This window comes from Bacillus rossius, chromosome 3 (genome assembly GCF_032445375.1).
Source record: "Bacillus rossius redtenbacheri isolate Brsri chromosome 3, Brsri_v3, whole genome shotgun sequence".
Taxonomy (NCBI): Eukaryota; Metazoa; Arthropoda; class Insecta; order Phasmatodea; family Bacillidae; genus Bacillus; species Bacillus rossius.
This window is the reverse complement of record NC_086332.1, coordinates 64,214,164-64,234,229: the sequence shown is the minus strand read 5'-3', so window position 1 is coordinate 64,234,229 and position 20,066 is coordinate 64,214,164. Positions and strand designations below refer to the sequence as shown.

Sequence of the window (20,066 nt, the reverse complement as noted above, 5' to 3'; positions counted from 1 at the left end):
CACTTCTACGTGCGAGATACGTGGGTGGCCGAGCGGGCGGGCTGGTAGTATTGCATCACCGCGCGGAGAGCAGCGGAGAGCAGGAAGCGTCCCTCATGATGTATGATAAGATAAGGCGGTGAACGTGTAGCTTACGCTACATAGCATAAATTAACTACCGAAGGAAACAAAGAATTATAAACTAATTATATACGGTGTTTTGGTTAAAATAAAGATTTAAGGTCATTGTACACGACGTTATTGTGAATCGGCGACAACTTAAATTGAAACATGAGTACTCAAACATTAGCGACGTTAATCCGAAACGACGTAAATCGGTACGACGTAAATAGAGGACTTACTGTACTATATGAAATAATGTGGAAGTAACTTCTATCAGCAAATGATTTGTGACTTAAATGTTCACTATTAGTTTCTCTATGCTAAAGAAAAAAACTATTTCAATATAATGCTATGGGATTTAGAAAAATCACATTTCTGTATTTTTGTCATTTTACTTCATAATGATGTTTATTTTCTTGTAGTGTTAGCATTGTGTCACTTTAAAATATATTTATTATAAATTATAACTGTTGGTATCAATTTTGAAATCATTTTATTGCTGTGCGACACTTTAGCTAGACGACACACTGAAGCAACAAGCACAACAGACCATCATAGTATTCTGTATGTTCTGGTAAAATATGAGACTAGAACTTGTGCACGTTTGTAGAGCTTAAAGCTGATACTTTATGGGACGTTCTATATAATGACACTTAAATTACTGTTACATTAAGCCAGCACACCTTACAGTTCTCCTGCTGCTGTTGCATGAATGTGAATGGGGTAACTATTTATAGAATGAAGTGACTAGCTTGAGCCTGTCTTTTTACTCTTGTATCCACACCTACAACCTCCAGGTGTTTGGACTTCTGCTGTGCTTCACTTCAAAATATGATCTGTATATTATGCTGGAGAATATTAAAGCAAGTATGTAGTTCAAACTGATCTTCTCCCTTTTGTGTATAAAACTCCCCGGCACAGAACCTCCCGCTCGTGTTTTTGAGAGGGTGCAGTGGGCATGAAACATATTGCTCTGACTGTCCAGGCCTAGATTCTTGCCTGAGCTTGAGCAGAACAAAATAATTTTTTTTTTGTTGCATTCCTACATACATGTAATTTCTCGATAAGAAATGTCACAGGCTTTTTATACTGCGTGTGGATAAGCATGGTTACACTACTTCGATGATAATGAATGAACGTATGGAGCCGTGATGTTTCATCGACATGGAGGTCATTGGAGACCATGGGAAGCGGAAGTGATGTTGATGGAGCACAGGTAGATGAAAGGACGGATCAAGCTTTCAATGCAGGCCTGGCCAACGACACAAACTTAAGTACATCCTTCTAGGAGTTAATGATACCGTACCAAGCTCCTGTATTAAATGACGAGATTAGCTCATCTGGCATACCAAACGGCTCACCAGCAGCAATCGAGAACAGGCAATAAATTCTTGGCAAGAAACTCCCGGTTTCGGTTATTGCAGTTGTAGAAACCGCTGATTTGCATGTGATAAAGTGACATCATCCTGATAGGAACAAGGACATTGTCTGGTCTGCAGGCTTCCATCTTATTATAGCCGTCATCTGAATGTAAATCGATAAGATAACTATCAATAATGAAGTTTGAGAAATTTATTTTACATTTATAAGCATATGCTTGTAATTTAAAATCTGGGAAAAATTTTTCGCAACTTTTTTTTAAATTTCATATTTTAATAAATTTGTGAGGTATTTCACATTAAAGGTTTTACAACATACTTCAACACAACTAATATATTCTTTAACTGTAATGAAAATTTTTTTCAATGGTTGCTAACAGCTTGTTTGCTTGCCTTGTTTAGAACTCATCAAAAATTTTATTGGATTATAGATTGCACCCCAGTCCTACTGTTAACTGTGTCCATATTGAAACATGCTTTGGGTAGTTATATTGAACCCAATGGTATTCTGACACTGGGATGTACACATTTACCATATTGTGCAGCAATAATTCTTCACCTCACTTTAGATTGTTCCATGAGAAGATATGATACAACTTCACTACATTTAGAATACAAATGGATACTACATATTTGTTATTATACAGTGTAAGTATTCGATTGTAAACTAATTCATTTTAATAGTTGAAATTTTTAATATTTGCACAGGCTCATTAAAGATTATACACAGTACAGAACCTACATCAGTATATGAAAACCTGATGCTCTTTTCTACTTCAGCAAATATTTCACATGCCTGTGTAAAATCTAAATCATGACTACGGCAGCCTTCTTCAACAGACATCCTTCACTATATGAGACTTCCACTTATAATGAATCAAAAACAAAATTGCAAAGAAAAAGAAATATTTAAAGTATCATGCCTCTTTTATTAGAATATTCACTTCACAAAATATTAAACATAAATTATTGAGTAATTCTTGGTATTGATGTTACAAAACTGCAAGAAATAAATTCAATATTTGAAGGCAATAAAAACCTGAGACAAATCCAATGGCATAAAAATGACAAAACACTATGTATTTCAGTCACTGTTGTTGAACTGATAGCACTTTCAAACAAGTTGGTAACATATAAAAAAAATAATAGAAAATGATGGCATTTGTTGACTTTCAACTGTTTCTACCAATTTGCTTATAGTTTCTTATCCTCACACATCACTTTCCAGCTGAAAACTTCTGCAGGTTACCAAGGAAGTCGACGTAGAGTTTGTGTTCGTACGCTGTACTCAGATCACAAAGCTTGTCAACAAACTCATTGGAGACTCCTTTCTCATCCAAGTAGTTCATCAAGAGGTCATACAAGTACTGGAAAAAAAAAAGTATTATAAATTGCAGAGAAGAATCATCATTAATGTCAAGCAAATATCTACAATGTCAGAACGATTAATATTTTCTTTTGCATACGATCAATCATTACAGCTCATGCTATAACTAGGGACAAGATCATATGGTGAATTGTGATAAAACCGAAACCGTACTGCAAAGCATGTTAATACAACATATAACACTGAGATACAAGTTAATAAACCTTTTAGCATTCAAATTTAACTAAAAAAAAATGACATCAATTAGCCTTTTGACCCAACTTAATTCAAATTGCAAAATTTTTATGTTTTATCATGGTAAAATCTTTGAATGTAATTTATTTAGCATGAATTTTGTACTAAAATGTATGACCTAATGGACGGGAAAAAATTAATATATTGTTTGATATTGCATATCTGACATTAGTAATACTTTTTTCATTAATGACGGCACACATTTCGAACACACAAAAAATTTCTGATTAGTTTTTATTTTTCCGAGTAGTCCTGTTCTAGATGCTTATTACTAATGATGTTTGTAAAGTGCACTAGGTGTCAATTTTAAGAAATATTTTAGTTTCGTATTTGCATACTTTAATGAACAAAGACAATTTAAAAATAAAAACATTAACACCAAAATCTAGTTTTAAAAACGAAATTGACCTAGAAATAAAACCATAAAGTCTTTTCCCTAGCTATAATATTTTTAACAAGTGTCACACAATATGGTAAATTAAAATATAATAATGAATCCTAACATAGGTGAGGTGCACAAACTTCCTAAACTCTAAATATTTAATACTTTTATAGCAATAAATAGTTTGAAGCAAAATTCTTTAAGAAAGTCATAAGATTCCTATTTGTAAAATTTTCCTCATTTAATGCATAAGTAAATTTACAATATATTGCTTCAAACTTCAAAGGACATTAATTGACCTTGAATGATGGCCAAATTTTTTGTGGCCAGTTTTTGTGCATTAAATGTTTTCAAACACCAAAAATCAATTTTACATTCTTGTAGTTTATTGTCATGCATACAAATTAAAGGCCCTCTTACAGTATCAAGTCAACACACATTTAGTCCAATATAATTTTTTCTTAAAATGATTTGATCCAACACTTCTAAGCAGTTAAACTGTCTCCTGAAAGGGTGTCTTACACTATTAAAGTTATAATATTGAGTTTGGCCACTAGGACTACTACATTGTACTGAGGAAGGAAGCGCAGTGGTAAGACTGCAGAGACCTGGGTTCAAATCCTGGTCAAGCTATTATTCTAAACTAGGTTTTCTATATTGGTTCTTTACATGGCAAATACTTTTCCAAGTTTTCTTGAGTGGTTTTGTGAAGTTTATCAGTCTCTAATAACTTTGCTGATAACAAAACATTTTTAAAAAATGCACATTAAAAAGTCAGTTATTCAAAATTACGGTAATTTTAATGAATGCATGAAATTCTGCATGAATCATGCAAAAAACACATCAGTAGTAATAAATTAATATATTTCTACAAATTTTTTTTTGAAACATTATACCACAGAAAATAAATTAACAACATTTTACAAAATAATTTTCTATTGCCTAAAAATGTTTTTGGCAATTGTATGTGTATCTATTAAATAGTGTAAAACAAAATGAATATTAATCATGCTTCACCTTATTTACACTATAGTATGATCTTAACATGCATGTGTATATTTTACTAAAAAAAATTCTGTATGATTAGAACCAAATATTTAAATCATGTTAGAAATGTAGTAATTTAACTAAGATTGCTGCCATGCAATTCCATCCAAGAGGTACGTTTCAGTGACGTCACTTGGCAACAAATTTTCTTGTACAAGTCATTTCTGAAGTAATCTGACGAAACACTAGCTGGTGTGAGAGGATCTTAATTCTGGACAACACAAAGACAATCATACTGTTGAAAAGTTACTTATAGGTATATGTCCCACTTGGTGTGCCAATTTGAACAGGATACAAACTGTGAAGTTTAATATGTTATGTGCTTGTGCTTCTATAATCTGCACCACATTGGGAAAAGACAATATACCATCTTCATTATTATTCCAGGTACCTTTTTCCAACAGTGGGTTTGTGTCATTTCTTTATGTCCGCCACACGGTTATATAGTAAGGTCTAGCAAATTCCTATCCTTTACCTTACCTTTAGGACAATCCAAAAAATCTGAACATTTTGGAATCAAATTATGGTAGGCAATTCTGTCTACTAAAAAAAATTTACATTAAAAAAATACCATGACTTACTCATGTGCCAACTGAAAGCACATCAGGACACGTATTTTAATATTGTAAACTCAGCTTAGAATTTGGCCCTAATCTTTGCAGTTAAGATTTTACCATATTTTTGTGGAAATGACAAAACAAAATATATTCCTCAATGCTAGGGAAACATGTCATTTGGCAATTCAAGTTACTTTCATAGGCCATACTTTCATACTAGAACTGAAAATATGTACACCCACAAAAAAATTTTCAATAAAAGAAAACGACTATACATACTTTAAAACATCTACCTACCCCATCCAAGACATCCCCAGCAACCAGATACCCTTTGTCACTCCATTTTCCTTCATAAATAGTTACTTCATCAATACCGAAGACATCACCTGCAATCACACCTAGGCATAAATCTGGAGCAAACAACTTGAATAAACAATCATATAACACTAATTTACATTAACATGCAGCATCCAAAATAAAATAGCATCAAAAACGGTTTGAATAATAATATGTAAGATCCACTATTAACAATAATACAATTGAATTGTTTTGTAAAACAAATTTCAGTTTCAATTTTCAGTTTATATTTTTATTGTGATCTACAGACAGCACATATTTAACATTTTTTTAAGCAATACATTTTTAAGGTTATAAAGATCTGCAGCCCACCACAAACAATACTAATTATTCCTATTGTCTCATTATATATATAATGTACTATATCTAGTAATTGGTGTATCAAAGCACTTAGCTCGTGGGGGGAAAGGTGGGTGACAGTGTAAGAACCAAACATCTGGCACTCATGAACTTCCATTATCAACAAGGGCATGCATCATAGCACAAGGCATGACACATGCCTCTTAGAAGTTGACCGATCTGAGTTATTGTGACATGCTTTGCAGTGCAAGTTCTTCCAGGCTAGTTGAATTGACATTCAAAATTACTTTCAATTTCATATGAAATTATGTCTTCTGAAACAGTTACTAGAGTTCATTGATGTGCATCACTTACTTCAAGTATTGTGAGAGTACGTGTAAAGATTACACCTATAAAGCCGAAAGAAATTATGCCCTTAATGTGCTAAATATTAAAAATTAAAAGTTAGAGATCATACTTATTGAAGGAATTAGGGGTCTGCACATATTCAAAAAATATTTTATACTCATGAATAATTAGATTTCATGTTTCTAGTAGATACACCAAGTAAGACTCTCAAATAATTTAATTACAAAAAAAAGTTTATATGTATATACGTATGTATATACGTATGTATATATATGTATATATATGTGTATATATATATATACACACACACACACACATATATATATATTGTCGTACTAGGGATTTAAGGGAACGAACAAATTAAATGTCGGAGTGGGCGCCACCACGTGATGTGGGCACGTGGACCCGGTGGAGACTCCCTTCAGGGCGTGACGTGACCCGTGTAGGGCTAGGCTCGGTTCCCTTAGCACGCGATATCGCTCCAGTGGGCTCTTAAGGCGTCCCACACGCCTCGAGGTTTAGGAGCAGGGACACGTGGCCACTCGACTAACTACTCACAAGTTCGACGTACTCCTTTTATTTCAGCAAAGTTACAACACGTCTCCAATTGCGCTACACCTACATACACTTGATTAAACTGTTAATAACGCCAACGGCGGGAGAGAATCAGCTTACAGGCTGACCAGGTCACCTCGTGGCCTGGCCTCGTGAGTTTAGGGCGCGGTTCGTGATTAAATGTTCGAATTGAACTTAAATATTTATTAAAACGAGTCGGCCACCCAGAGTAGGCCTCGCAGTTACAAAAAGGTTTTAAGAATTATAAAAAGTCCGGCGGATGTTAAAAGATAAGTTGATTAAGAAAAATATGTAGTTGCGCAGTGCTCACCAAGCATCCTACCCCGGGTGACGAACGAAAGCGACTGAAGAGGCCAGGGCAGCATGGCGGCCGGAAAGCGCTGGATTTACCGTTAGTCTCTCCTGTTATTTATTAATACATATTTTAACTAAAACAAATACACTAAAAATTCTATAATAAAATTATACCAAGGTTTCCTTAATTATTTAAGCTGTGTATTGATTATTTTAATTATGATTATGGTTCAAACTAGTTGCGGGTAGTTCCATTGCCTGCCGCGTGGGGCGCTGCGCCGTCCTTACAACTAGCACTTAAAACATAAACACTTAGGGAATATTATTTAAAGAAAAGACAGGTAGGTAAACATAAAAATTGAATAATAAAAATAAAAGGGGTCGTGGCACAGACTCTACTCTCGCCTCTTGTCGGCAGCTTCACACACACACACACACACCTGCACACGGGGCGGGAGGTTTGAAATAGAGGGTGGTGATGGGAGGAGAGGGGTGGCGACGGCGTGAGGCACATCGGGCTTAGGGAGAGCGTAGCCCAGGTCGACGTCAATATAAAGCTAAGAACATCCATTGAGAAATTTGGATTTGTTTTCTGCATTTGGATTTGTTTTCATACATTGTTTTTATATGATTAATAATACTCATTCTATTTTTTATGTATATAATCAGTTGGATCAACAAAACAAAATCCAAACTTAACATTTTACTGATTTACGAAAATGTTTTGCGAATTTTTATTTTCTTTCATTTTTCACCTCTCTATTATTGTTCCATATAAGTATCTCTAGTTTTATTTTTTACTGTATTTTGGATCAAATTTTTATTGGACTCCCAACGAATAAAGAAAGAAAAATAGTTTCACTGATGTTAAAATTAAACTTCAAAAATATTATTAAACATTTGATAGTCGGCTCAAAATTAGATTCAAATTAAAAAAAAAATGTATTTGCAGAAGCCAAAAAAGGAATGCCAGAAAGTGTTGAATAAGAAATGTTGTTCAAGGGCTGATGAAAGCTATACCTCTACTTTTCCCCATGATGCACTATCATTGAGATGAATTCAGGGTGTCTAGGGAAATGATCAGAAAAAATTCCTGTACAATTCCTGTACATTCCTGTACATGTCAAAAATGAAAAGAATACATGTAAATCATACGCGATAAAATTTTACCCCAAAATCATGATAGTACATGCAAAATTGAACAAATGCAATAAATTACTAAATTACTACTGTATGTAATGAGAAAAAGCATTTTAACAAAATGATCATCTAAAGATGCTATAAACATCAAAGACATATGCAGGCCTACCTTCTCACTGGAAATGTTGGAACTTCAAATTCATTATTAAAACATTGGAATTTTTCATTTGTCCTGGTTCGATAGTAATTGTCTTGCAGCTTGTTTGGTCCATAGTCACACTAGTACAAAACTGTGAGAAGTTTAACTGTATAGTGTCATGCAATACACAGCCCTATATGTACTATTTTTTAAGATCTTTCACCTTCTCATCGATGGCAGATACTGCACGCTGTACATCCTCAAGCAACATGAGTTTCTTCGCCTCAAGCTGTTTGATCTCAGTAGCTGCACGTTTTCTTTCTTCCGCTAGCTTGAAAATTTTCTTATTTGCACACTGCTGCTCTGCAAGTGCCTCACTGTACATGGAATAAGCATTCCTCACTGCATGAATCATGGCTTTAGGAATGTCTAGCTTCATCAGTCCACCCGGCTCATTACTAACAAAATCAAAAATACGACGCTGGGCTATGAGTGATGGTTCTTTCAGATTTTCGACTAAAATTTCTTTGTTCACTGAAAATCCTCGTTCGATGTTAGCACTGCCGTGAGACAAAATTAAAAGTAGTTTGACTACTTTAAAGAGGTTCTCATATTCCTTCTTTCCTTCTATAAGCTGCACCCAGAAGGTATCCAAGCGAGTTTCAGACTTAGAGTAGGTTTTCATTTCTTCAATGACATTTGATTGCGAGCAAAGAAACCTGTACTCTCTATCAGCCCTTTCAACAGTGCTAGCTGGCAGAAGATTGGCCGTAAGGAGGTGGTCAAGAGCAGTAGTAAGTTGTTTTACACAACTATCTTTGGAAGAAATATGATAAGGGTTCAAAAAAGTAAGAGCCTTGGTAAGAGAATACTTCAGAGGAGACTTCAGCAACAGGTTACTCACAAAAAATTGCAGGACATTCCGACACTCTTTTCTGAAAATTAAAATATCTTTCTCAGAGGCATTCTTACACTTCCTTAGTGCTGCACGGGTACTGTAACCAAGCTCAACATGTTTCACATCCTTGAGATTTACAAAAGTCTTATCTGCATTCTGTTTGAAAACATCAATTTTGTGAAGAGGAGTTTTCTCAATAATCTCGGTTTTCACAATTCTTTTCATAGCAGTCATTACAATAAATGTCAAACTATCGAAAATAAATGGTGCCATTGGAGAATCAGACTGGAATTCTACCAAAAATGGTTCAACGTCACTTGCCAGTGCCTCAAAGAAAGCTATTTTCGCTTGCAGGAGTTTGTCTTGCAGGGCTTTACATACAACAGAAAAGCTATTACAAGATGGTTCCTTTGCTGTGGTTTTGACTATGTTGACATATTTTTCAACAAGTGGCAATATTTCCATTGCTCTCCTCGCTACTTTGCCATTTTCAATCCAACGAATTGAGCAAACCCTCAAAGGAAACACGTGTGAGTTTGAAGCCTCTGTATAGTCTCCTCGTCGACTTGGAGCCTCTTTAAACAAATTGTAAAGGGCTCTAAGAAACTCAATTATCTCCCAACCAGATTTCTTGATGCCTGTCTTAAAGGCATTGTGCACTGTGTGTAAACCACAAGAACCAATATCTAGTAACTGTGGGGATTCTGGGTCAGATCTGCTGTCTTGCTGTAAAAGCCTAAGTACTTTGAAATTTACGTTAGGACCATCCATTGATAATTGGATAATCTTCATCATGTCAAATCCTTCCAAGCCAGTTTTCATGGCTTGTAAGAGATCTTCAGCTGTAGCGTGATTCAAAAAGATGGATGTTACATACCTACACATAACTTTATTTACATTTGAGTCCCAAATTCTGACAGACAAGTCCATCTGTTGTTTCTGTGCAATTTTGTTCACACTCTCATCAAAACCCAACACAAAATGTTCACACTCTTTCAAAACACTTTTCAACTTATCATAAAAATAAGGAGCAAGTCCATAAACTATGACATATGAAATTTTATCTTTTTGAAGTTTCATATTGTTTGCAACACGATCGTTGGGAAACATTCGCTTGAACATGTTTACGCTACTAGCAGCGCTGCGTAAGGAGTTATGATTCATCACCGTTTCAAGACACCACAAAGCTTCGGCACGAGTCACATCGTCTTTAAGAAGAAAATTATCCAAACAGCGGGTTGTAGAAGCAGATTTCGGGATTAACGAATCTTCAGCAGGTAGATTCATACTCGCACCAGGAATAACAGCAGCTGACGAAGGTTGAATTACAGATGAAGATGGTAAAGGTGAAGGTTCAGATGCTTTAGATGTTTCAGGGGCAGATGTAGTAGCCCAAATTTGAATTGGCGCTGTCTTATCTACACTACTCACATTTTTCTTATGCTTGTTTCCACTGGCATGGCTTGTAAGAGCTGTTCTTCCCATGGAAGTAATGGAAAAAGTAGTCCCACAGACTGCACACCTAGCAGAGTGACGATCATCCTTGATGTCTTCAACCCAAGGGAATTCTACTTTCCAATCCGTTTGAAACGAAATTTTCCCTCTCACCCGACGAGCCATTTCAAGTCCCTAAAAATTATAAAATTACTATTAGGTAACTTCAATTTTTCATTACCATATTTACTCGTGTGAATGCTTCATACTATGTCTCTAACAAATATGTAGTGTAATCTTTATTCTTTTTGGCCAAAATGTTAATATCTGTAGCAGGTATTGTCAGGTATACAGTAAACCCTATATATCTCAGACCTCGATGTCCCAGACATCGGGTGACGGACAAAAAAATGTTTCAACAAACCACATAATATTGCAAGATAGTAAATTTTATATAATTTCTGGAAGCTACAAGGCACGAAAATTGCAAAGTTGTGTTTACAATTTGTACAAAAGAAATACAGTATGTTTACCCAGGAACGGGACAAGCGCACGCACGTGATATCTATTTTCTCCCGCCTATTATCACTATTTCAATTTATTAAGTTTATCAATGAGGCTATCAATAAAAGAATTATGTTCACAAAATTACTGACTAGTGAAATGTATGTGCGCACGCAGTTTGATGGAGTACTGTGCCTTCCAGAGTAAACAAAAGAACATTAAAAATTTTCTCTCTAAAATATTTTAAGTTTAGAATGGGGCGTTTACACGGGTAAATAAGGTAACTTATTTGTTGGAAAAGTATTTAATTTTGCTTAGGCATAGGGATACGACCTTTGCAAGGAAACTGAACGCCAAACAACGCAAAGAAATGTGTTTTGTCAATGCATACATTATTATATAGAGACCTGAAAAAAGAGTGGTTATTTTTTCTTAAAAGCGGTGTTATTTTTCGCAAAATTTGCAACAAAAAGCGAGGTTATTTTACTTTTATTTGCAATTTTATTTGACTGCATATAATTAAAAAAAACTGAACCGAAACCAAATGTATAAATAAGATTTTACAGAGATTCTGTTTTGTAATTGGTTTACCTTTTAAATTTAAAACTTAAGAGTATAAAAATTCAAACAGAATATGTTTGAATTTACTTATCAAAAGACAGCAACCTTCCCGGACATTTTAAAGGAGGTTATGAAAATCAGCAGCGGTTAAAATAGGCATACGTAACGCTGTTTCGATGCACAACGTGTAGTTTTTCAGCTAAGCTTGGTACGTGACGATATCGGGTGGTTTTGGTGTTGTATTCTGAGATGGGAAAGACGTGAAAATGCACAAATTCATGCAAAATTCGTAGAAATTCGTGAAAAAGTCTGAAAAAATTATGAAATCGCTTTTAACTTCAAAACATTACAACTCGCGTTATTTTTCGAGTTTATCGCGATCGCGATTTTTTCAGGTCTCTAATTATTAGCAACAAATTCCGCCACCTCTGAATGCAAATATTCCACTTTGGAAAATTAAAGCAGTACTTACGTTTTACTGTAAATACTTAATAATCCACATACACGCATTGCAACGAAACACAAACACTGGATAGCGGAAAACGGCGGCAGAATGCTGTTAGACGGCGCCAGACGTCTGAACGAGAGATTGTGAACTGGTGTGTGTGTGTGCGCTCGCGTGGGTGAGTCACACAAGCAGTGTTGCCAAGTCTATCGCGCTGTCTCCGGGCGCCGCATGGACCTGTGAAGACTCGCGTCCCACTTAAAACTTATTGATAGTTTTTAACGGTATTTGTTGGTCAGCGATGATGATCCAGAAATGAAATGCAGCATAACACGTTTTAATAAAACTTTGTTTTTATCCCCGGATTTATGAAAAATTCCTGTTACAATTCCCGGATTTTTCCTGGCAGTTATAATTTCCGTACAATTCCCGGCTTTCCCGGTCACTAGACACCTTGGAATTGCTTAGAGACACTGAATAGTCTCATGTACAGTACCTAAATATCTCAAGTGCTATTAACACATAGCTTAATTTTGATAGGTATTCCCTCTTTGAAATGAATGTCATGTTCTGTTCTGTCCTGCTTGATTATTTGCACATGCCATTCACGCAATGTTTTTGAAAAAGGTAGCTTTATTTTATTGCAATCCATGTAACAGTATATGATTTTATTGCTTCAGATTGTCGCTTGTCCGCGCCACAATCACGGGCACTGACATCAGTTCCCCCTCCGCCATGCTCTACTAGCACATGGGACCTTGCCTGTGCCTGGAGGTTGTCTTAGGGCTGTGAGCAGTGCTCTTGCTGCCTGCGCCCGTTCGCCACTAGACCCTGACACTGCTGCGGTCGAGAACTAAGGAAGTTTGGATGCTTTAGGGTGTACTTCTAAACCCTATTGCAATAAAACCCTGTCCATAACTTAATGCCTACCTGTTTGCAAGGGAATTGACCTCTATCTCTCTCACTACTGTCAGTTACTTTTTTCTCGCCTGGGCCCTTTGCCGGCGCCCTGCCAACCTTGACGGAAGGGACAGGAAACACTGATGCATGACCTGGGTTCAACCCTTGCACCCTGCCTCGTACCTTGTAGACACAGCAGGGGGGTAGTTTACCCTGCAAAATTGGTCTGCCAGGAAAACAGCCCACTGCAAATCTACCATCCTAGGCTACCACGACCCTAACACTTGGGTACCACTGGAAGTACCCCGAAAAATTGGTCTGCCAGGAAAACAGTCTCCTGCAAATCCACCACCCTAGCTACAACGACCCGAACGCTTAGATACCACTGGAAGTACTCCGCAAAATTGTCCTGCCGGGAAAACAGCCACACCTGAGCATGGGTTGGTCGGCATGACCCCATGGCACTCCCGCTACTTCTTGACTGGTGGCCCATGCAGAAACATGTGCCCCCACCAGGCCCGTTGCCAGAGCCCCAACACCTGGCCATAGGTGCCTCTTTTTATGGCACTTGCCACTGCCACCCACCACCCAGCTGCCCTGCGGCAGGGCAACACAAAAGAAGGCTACCTGTCTACTTGACCTTTCCTCTCTCGGGTGGGAGCCAAAGGAGTGGACAAGTAATTTTCACAATTTTTAATAACATTTTCCTCTTCCCACTCCTTATATAAGCTACATTTAACCCATTTGCATCCACTCACTTTAATGTTAGACATACCATGGAATCCATAAACTTTTTTATATGTTACTATTATTAGAGTTACCTATTTTCTATTTTCATTATATTTTTATTATTTAAATAAAATTTTAAAAATAGTTTAAGTTTCACGATAATATACCTTTGTTATAACAATACAAGCTACTCTGAGGGGTTATTTTCATTCTAAAGGGATTGTTTCAAGATTTTCGGGCAGATTAGCCATTTTGCGTACCAGTACGCCTATGGTGTTATCGGCCAGAAAAACAGCAGCGCACTAGTACGCTTGTAGATGCATATGGGTTAAGCAACTAACATCTTCTGACACACCCTCTTCCCAAGGTTGAAACTGATCGGTGAAACTGAATGGCTAGCGTAAATGAACACAGCTCTTTAACAGACACATTCAATAATCATGTGTGCATTTGACGAAAATTGAATCGCAGTTGAAATGCACTAGGAATTGAATGGTTAAAATAAAATAAAAATTGCATTTAACAATTTATAAATCTTGTAAAAAAAAATTTAATAAGAACAATGCCATGTCAAGCAGAGAGAATAAAATAAAATTGCAACACTAATACTAATTTTGCACATAGTAAATTGTATTTACTTTGGATACTAATGTTAGTACTTTATGAGAAGTAAAGCTTATTTTCAAGGCTTTATTATTTTTATTTTGACACATTTTTACAAAAAATAATATAAGCCCATACTGTGGTTTTAGCAAATTGCTGAATCATTTTAATACATTGGCAACATGCAAACATCAAAATTATTTTCTTCATAATTAGTAAAAAAACATTATTATTCGGACTATGCAAAATTCACATTTGCAACTCAACTATATTATGGTGATTTTTTTTTGTTTTAAAATAAATGAACAAAGTAGCTAGTCTCGAAAAATAGTGAATTCGAAAAATTGTATTTTTATTATGTTACACAAACCAGGAGACAAAAAAAAATCACAAAATATGGTATTCAAAATATAAGATAGTCTCATTACACAACTCTGAAGGAACTTAAATAATTGACTCATAAATAGGAAAAAAAAATAATTTAAAGGTTCAAATTGTTTGCATTTATAGGACAAGTTCAACATTAATTATGCCGTAAAACTTATATTTTAACTGGGTGTATTTATTGTTGTTATTAATTATAAAACTTCCTTTGAAACTTGGATCTTCTAAGAAAAAATTTTAAACCTCATTCAATTTACACATCTGTTCTCAATGCTGCACAATGCAATGCACATAAATGTAACTCACGGTAACCACCCTCTGACTGCTCATCCGAGGTACTGGGCATGAAGGAGCACGTGAAGCTCAGAGTCCGGGACCCGCGCTTCACGTCCACCTCGAAGTTCGGCTTGGACTTGAGGTCTCCGAACTCCGGCTTGTCTGCGCTGGGGTTTATTTCTGCCTCCTGGTCTTCATCCGTATCCACCGTGTGGTTCACGTTGAAGGATATCTCGATGCTGGCAACAAGCACAGCACAAAGTCACGACAGTAGAGAGTATATGAATTTCAGGGCAGAGGTAGCCAGGGGTGATGAGATGAGAATGGAACGTTGATGGAATGTGTGTGTGAGGAGGGGGAAGAGGAGGATGAGAGAACCCCAAAGAAAACCTTCAAAGATACAATGCAACATTTTGAAATTGCGAAAAAGCTGGGTTTGACCGCACCAGGAATCTAACCCAAACCACATTGGCGGGAGCCGAATAAAGCATAGAATAATTAGGTCAACACTTGCATGTTAATTAACTTAATTTTTTATATATTACTACTTGTTGAAAATGTTAAAATATTATGTCATTTTTTACTGTAGTTTAAAGGAGATACCCTACTATTCACAGCAAAGAGTAAAGTACAATGCACCCCAACTACCATTTCCTGAATTAAATTAACCACATGCTACTCTGAAATATCTGGTCCACACAATCAAAGGAAAAAGTTTTCAACTGACACAAACTTAGTAAGTAAAACCAAATCCAACTCACGTCTCATCTCCGGCTTGTTTCAAGAGTTCCACTTCAGAACCTTCAAACTTTATTTGAAAACCATCGAGTTCCTTTGGAATGGGTTTTGATTTCTGTGCTTTCTGCTCGTTTGCAATTTCTTCTGACAAAAACTCAATTAACTCTCTTTCACCTGCAATGAAAATATTTCTAGAAAAAAAACCTCATACGGATACCTAAATTGCTAGATTTTTATTCTAGTTACAGAACACAAAAGATTGCAATGATAATAAAAAAAAGCAACATTTTTTACTAAGTAATTTTTGATATCAAAAATGTCAGAATGCTACAGTATACCTCATCCTTAGATTGCAGTGTGCATTTAAATTGGCATTTATTTTCTCTTTCCAATGCCCTAGTTCTGCTATTAGCGCCGTCATTTCAGTGTGCTGCTGCCAGATGCAACCTATTGAGCACAAAAGTTTCAGACACAACTTTGTTTAATGTATCGATAAGGTTTTATTTTGTAAGGTAAAATTTTGAATGATAATTCTAGAAATAGATTTCCTGATGTATTTCATAAAGAGCATCATCTGATAATTTCCATTTTTTTATATCTGTGGAGATGTACCTAATTGAAAGATGCCATCTTGGTTTTAACTTTTCTATTAACGTTTTGTTTAGATCCTTTTAATAACTTTCAGTATAGCATATACTTTCGTGGAATGAATTGTTATTAATAGTGACTGTCTGCTACAAATAGTTTCTCCTGTAAAATAATAATTGGTGTTAAGCATTTAATATATTTTTCTGTAAGCATGACTACAACTGTAATAATACTGTCAGTAGACACTATTTAATGGTTTTAGAACAATTGAGATACAATATAATTTAAAAATATATTAAAACTTATGATTAACTATGGTATAAAAAATAAGACTTTAAATTAACAACCCGGGTAGTATTAATCTGACAGGTGTTCACCATTTACTCTGTAGGCTACTGCAATCTAACCATGAAACAGACTATAATGCAAATAACTTCTAGGGATATCAACATAAAAGTTATCAAGTCATGGAAGTGAAAATGTGTTTGGAGCTAGAGGGAACACATGACAGACAAAATGTGACCAAGATCAACTAGCAACACTCTTAAAAGCTTAGTACATATTATAGGAATAAAATCTTCAAGATTGCAGTGGTTAATTTTGTTCAAAAAGAGCATATAATCTCTAACAGTCTCTACTAAAAAAATAATAACAACACTGTAAAACCATCACAACTTTTCTAGAACCTTTTAATAAATTTTTTTCCACAAATTTTTATAAAATCACACAGTGATTTTTACACACAATAATACAAGTTAAACATAATAAGCAGATCCAGAGTCACTATTAGCAGTTTATTCATGTTAGAAAACTAAAACACATTCAGAGCTAATTTCCATATGGTTTAAGTGGACAAGTCTCCATACGTGACAATAAACTTAAGGAAGGTAGGTACCAAAAAACAAAACTAAAGTTAGAAAAATGCTGATGGAGATTATGTTTCAGTACTTGCAGCAATGTTTGTGGTTATTTCAGAACTTGCATGACATGGCATCACAAGTATTGTTTATTTGTTAGTAATTTTGTAGTAAAAAATTTATCTAGACTCTAATGACATTAAAAAAACAGAGATAAGAAATGAGTAGCGAGAGAAGATGACAGTCTTCAGATTTACTGTCTGGATCAAAGCATGTGACAAGTCACTAACTAGTCATTATGATAAAAAAGTGAATTTAAAATTCAGTAGCCAGCAACTTTTATCATGAAGATTTCTAATAAAAAGGCACGCTGTTATATTTTATAGTACAACCGTAATTTGTAACTTCTACAGACATCACTTCTTTGATAATTAAATATCAGTATCATAAAATAGACTAGAGCAAGAGAGGGATTAGTCTAGTTTACAATACTGAACAGGTCAAACAATCAAAACATAAAATACATAGCCCAAAACTTCCATATTCCCACGCTGTAGTGGTCGTAATGATGTAAGCGACCCCATTTTGATGACATCATCAGTATTGTTATGAAATCTGGATACAGACTACTATTAAATTAACCTAATCTTAAGTAAATGAAATTTTAAAAATATGGTAAAATTTGGTAAATATGTATTGTACAGATTAGCGCCAAAAAAAATCGTACAAATATGAAATAACTTTCATTATATGTTATCTTACGTCCTCTTTTCAGAACCGCCTGCGGAGATAAAAAATTCCAATTACTTTAGGAGATATCGAATTTTTTAATCTTCATTTTTTGGCGATTTTTTTAAAAAAAAAAAAATTCAAAAATCCGAAAATACCTTCATACTGTGCTCTTAAACTTCCTCTTTTCATTAAACCCGGCTGAGATAAGAAATTCCAAATACTTTTGGAGATATCAAATTTTTTAATTTTCATCCTGTGCACTCATGCGGCGATAACGGTTTCTTGTTTACAAGTATTAATTTTTTTTTTGCGATGTTCCCAAACGGAGAAACCTATGATGCACATAAAGTTCTGCCATTCCCGATTACACCCGAACAATTCACCTTCGGCCAACCTCGGGTTTATTTATTAATATTTATATTTCTCTGTTTATTTTAATGTAGCTAACCTATCCGACCACTTTTAATATTTCGATTCATTTTTCCTGCACAAAAATAAATAAATCCCGAGGTTGGCCGAAGGTGAATATTCGGGTGTAATCGGGAATGGCAGAACTTTAAGTGGATCTTAGGACTCCTACGTGAACGAATACATCATGTAAAAAGAAACTTACGTGAGTTTGTTCTGTTCATCCTTTGTCCCTGTTTGTTAGGTCAGGTCAGCTACATTATAAATACTTTAAAACTAAACAACCAATAAAATTAATTTTATTATTTTTAATGTCCGTTCAGTTTCAAAGTATTTATAATGTAGCTGACCTGACCTAATCTACCTTTGTCCCATTTTGTTATGTCAGGTCAGTTACATTATAAATACTTAAACCTATACAACATGTAAAATAAATTGATATTATTTTTAATTTCCGTTTATTTTGAAGTATTTATCATGTAACTAACCTTACCTAATGGAAAATTTCTGTTATTTAGGCATTCACGCACACACGGCAAAATATAAAATGGCGTCTGTTGAATGATTACATAGGGCTTGTATTGCAAAATAAGAACGGCGATATCTCCAAAAGTAATTGGAATTTTTAATCTCCGCAGGCAGTTTTGAAAATAGGACGTAAAAGAGCACACAATGAAAGTTATTTCATATTTGTACGATTTTTTTTTTGCGCTAATCCGTACAATACAGATTTACCCAATTTTACAGTACTTCTAATGCAGATAAACAAACATAACCACTCAAAATGATAAACCATTTGAAGTATCACAACGCTGTCTTAGAAAATCATTAATGCCAGACTAAATTTTCGGGAACTCCTAATTTGTTTGATGTCACGTGATTGACAAACAAATAAAAAATAAGTTTTATTTATATACCAAGATATTTCGATTTATTTTTGCTAACGATCACTTCAGTGAAATTACGTCGGAGTTTGAAAAATTCTATGAAATATAATATAAATTGAAAGATAAAAAATAATACGGACAACTTTCAAATCTCGGCATATCAGGTCGAGAATAAATCAGATCTAAATTATCTCGTAGTCCCAAAAAATAAACACAATCACTAGAATAAAATTACCCTTTGTGTGGATATGATGAACTCCACACCCACAGCTACATAACTGACTTGGCTTTTTCGACTTCCATGCAGAAAGGGGCGCATCTTCAGCGGCGTTTCTTGAGCACATGTGCCACAATGTCCGGGAGAACTGAGTTTCACCTCTAGATAAGAATCCTTTGGCAACATTTACAGACAGTTTCAAGGGACTAATTGCACCCTTTACCGACAGCCTTGACACTACTTTCATTAAACTATTCATTGCATCAACTTATTATCAAACAAAATTAGTTTTTTCACCGCCCTTACTTTTCTTGGGAGTTCTTTCTGCAAAGTGAAATACATAGATATTGATCTGAATAGAAAACATTATTCTCTCAAATTCCCTCAAAACTAGTGAGCGCTAAATATCATTTACAATTTCTTGGCTCTTGTATTTAATGTTAGGTTTGATTCTGAGATTTTAAAAGTACTATTAAAATCTTAATACCATTTTCTGGACACTTTTTATATTTTCAAAAAATATTAAAATTAAATTACAAAATGATGAAACATTCTATTTAACACCAGTCCCAGCAAACCACCTACCGTACTTATATTGTCTCATCACTTTGGTGACTATGCAACCAATGTCTAATTTCCGTCTCCATTTGAGTATATAGTTGG

At 35.0% G+C, this 20,066-nt stretch overlaps 1 protein-coding gene across 5 annotated transcripts; it reads right to left on the bottom strand.

Annotated features, from left to right (window-relative positions):
* Positions 1-2,389: 2,389 nt before the first annotated feature.
* Positions 2,390-19,798, bottom strand: LOC134530804 (complement component 1 Q subcomponent-binding protein, mitochondrial). 5 transcript variants are annotated; one of them, XM_063366015.1, is made up of 5 exons: positions 19,422-19,798; positions 15,738-15,888; positions 15,007-15,215; positions 5,386-5,474; positions 2,390-2,848 (listed from the first exon to the last, which is right to left on the bottom strand). In XM_063366015.1, the coding sequence occupies exons 1-5, from the start codon at positions 19,660-19,662 to the stop codon at positions 2,699-2,701; spliced, it is 840 nt and encodes a 279-aa protein (XP_063222085.1). In that variant the 5' UTR covers positions 19,663-19,798; the 3' UTR covers positions 2,390-2,698. The 5 variants fall into 5 exon arrangements, 4 of the variants coding, with proteins under 4 accessions (XP_063222085.1, XP_063222088.1, XP_063222087.1 ...); XM_063366018.1 differs by lacking the exon at positions 19,422-19,798 and adding an exon at positions 18,505-18,641; XM_063366017.1 differs by lacking the exon at positions 19,422-19,798 and adding an exon at positions 18,047-18,376.
* Positions 19,799-20,066: the final 268 nt, after the last annotated feature.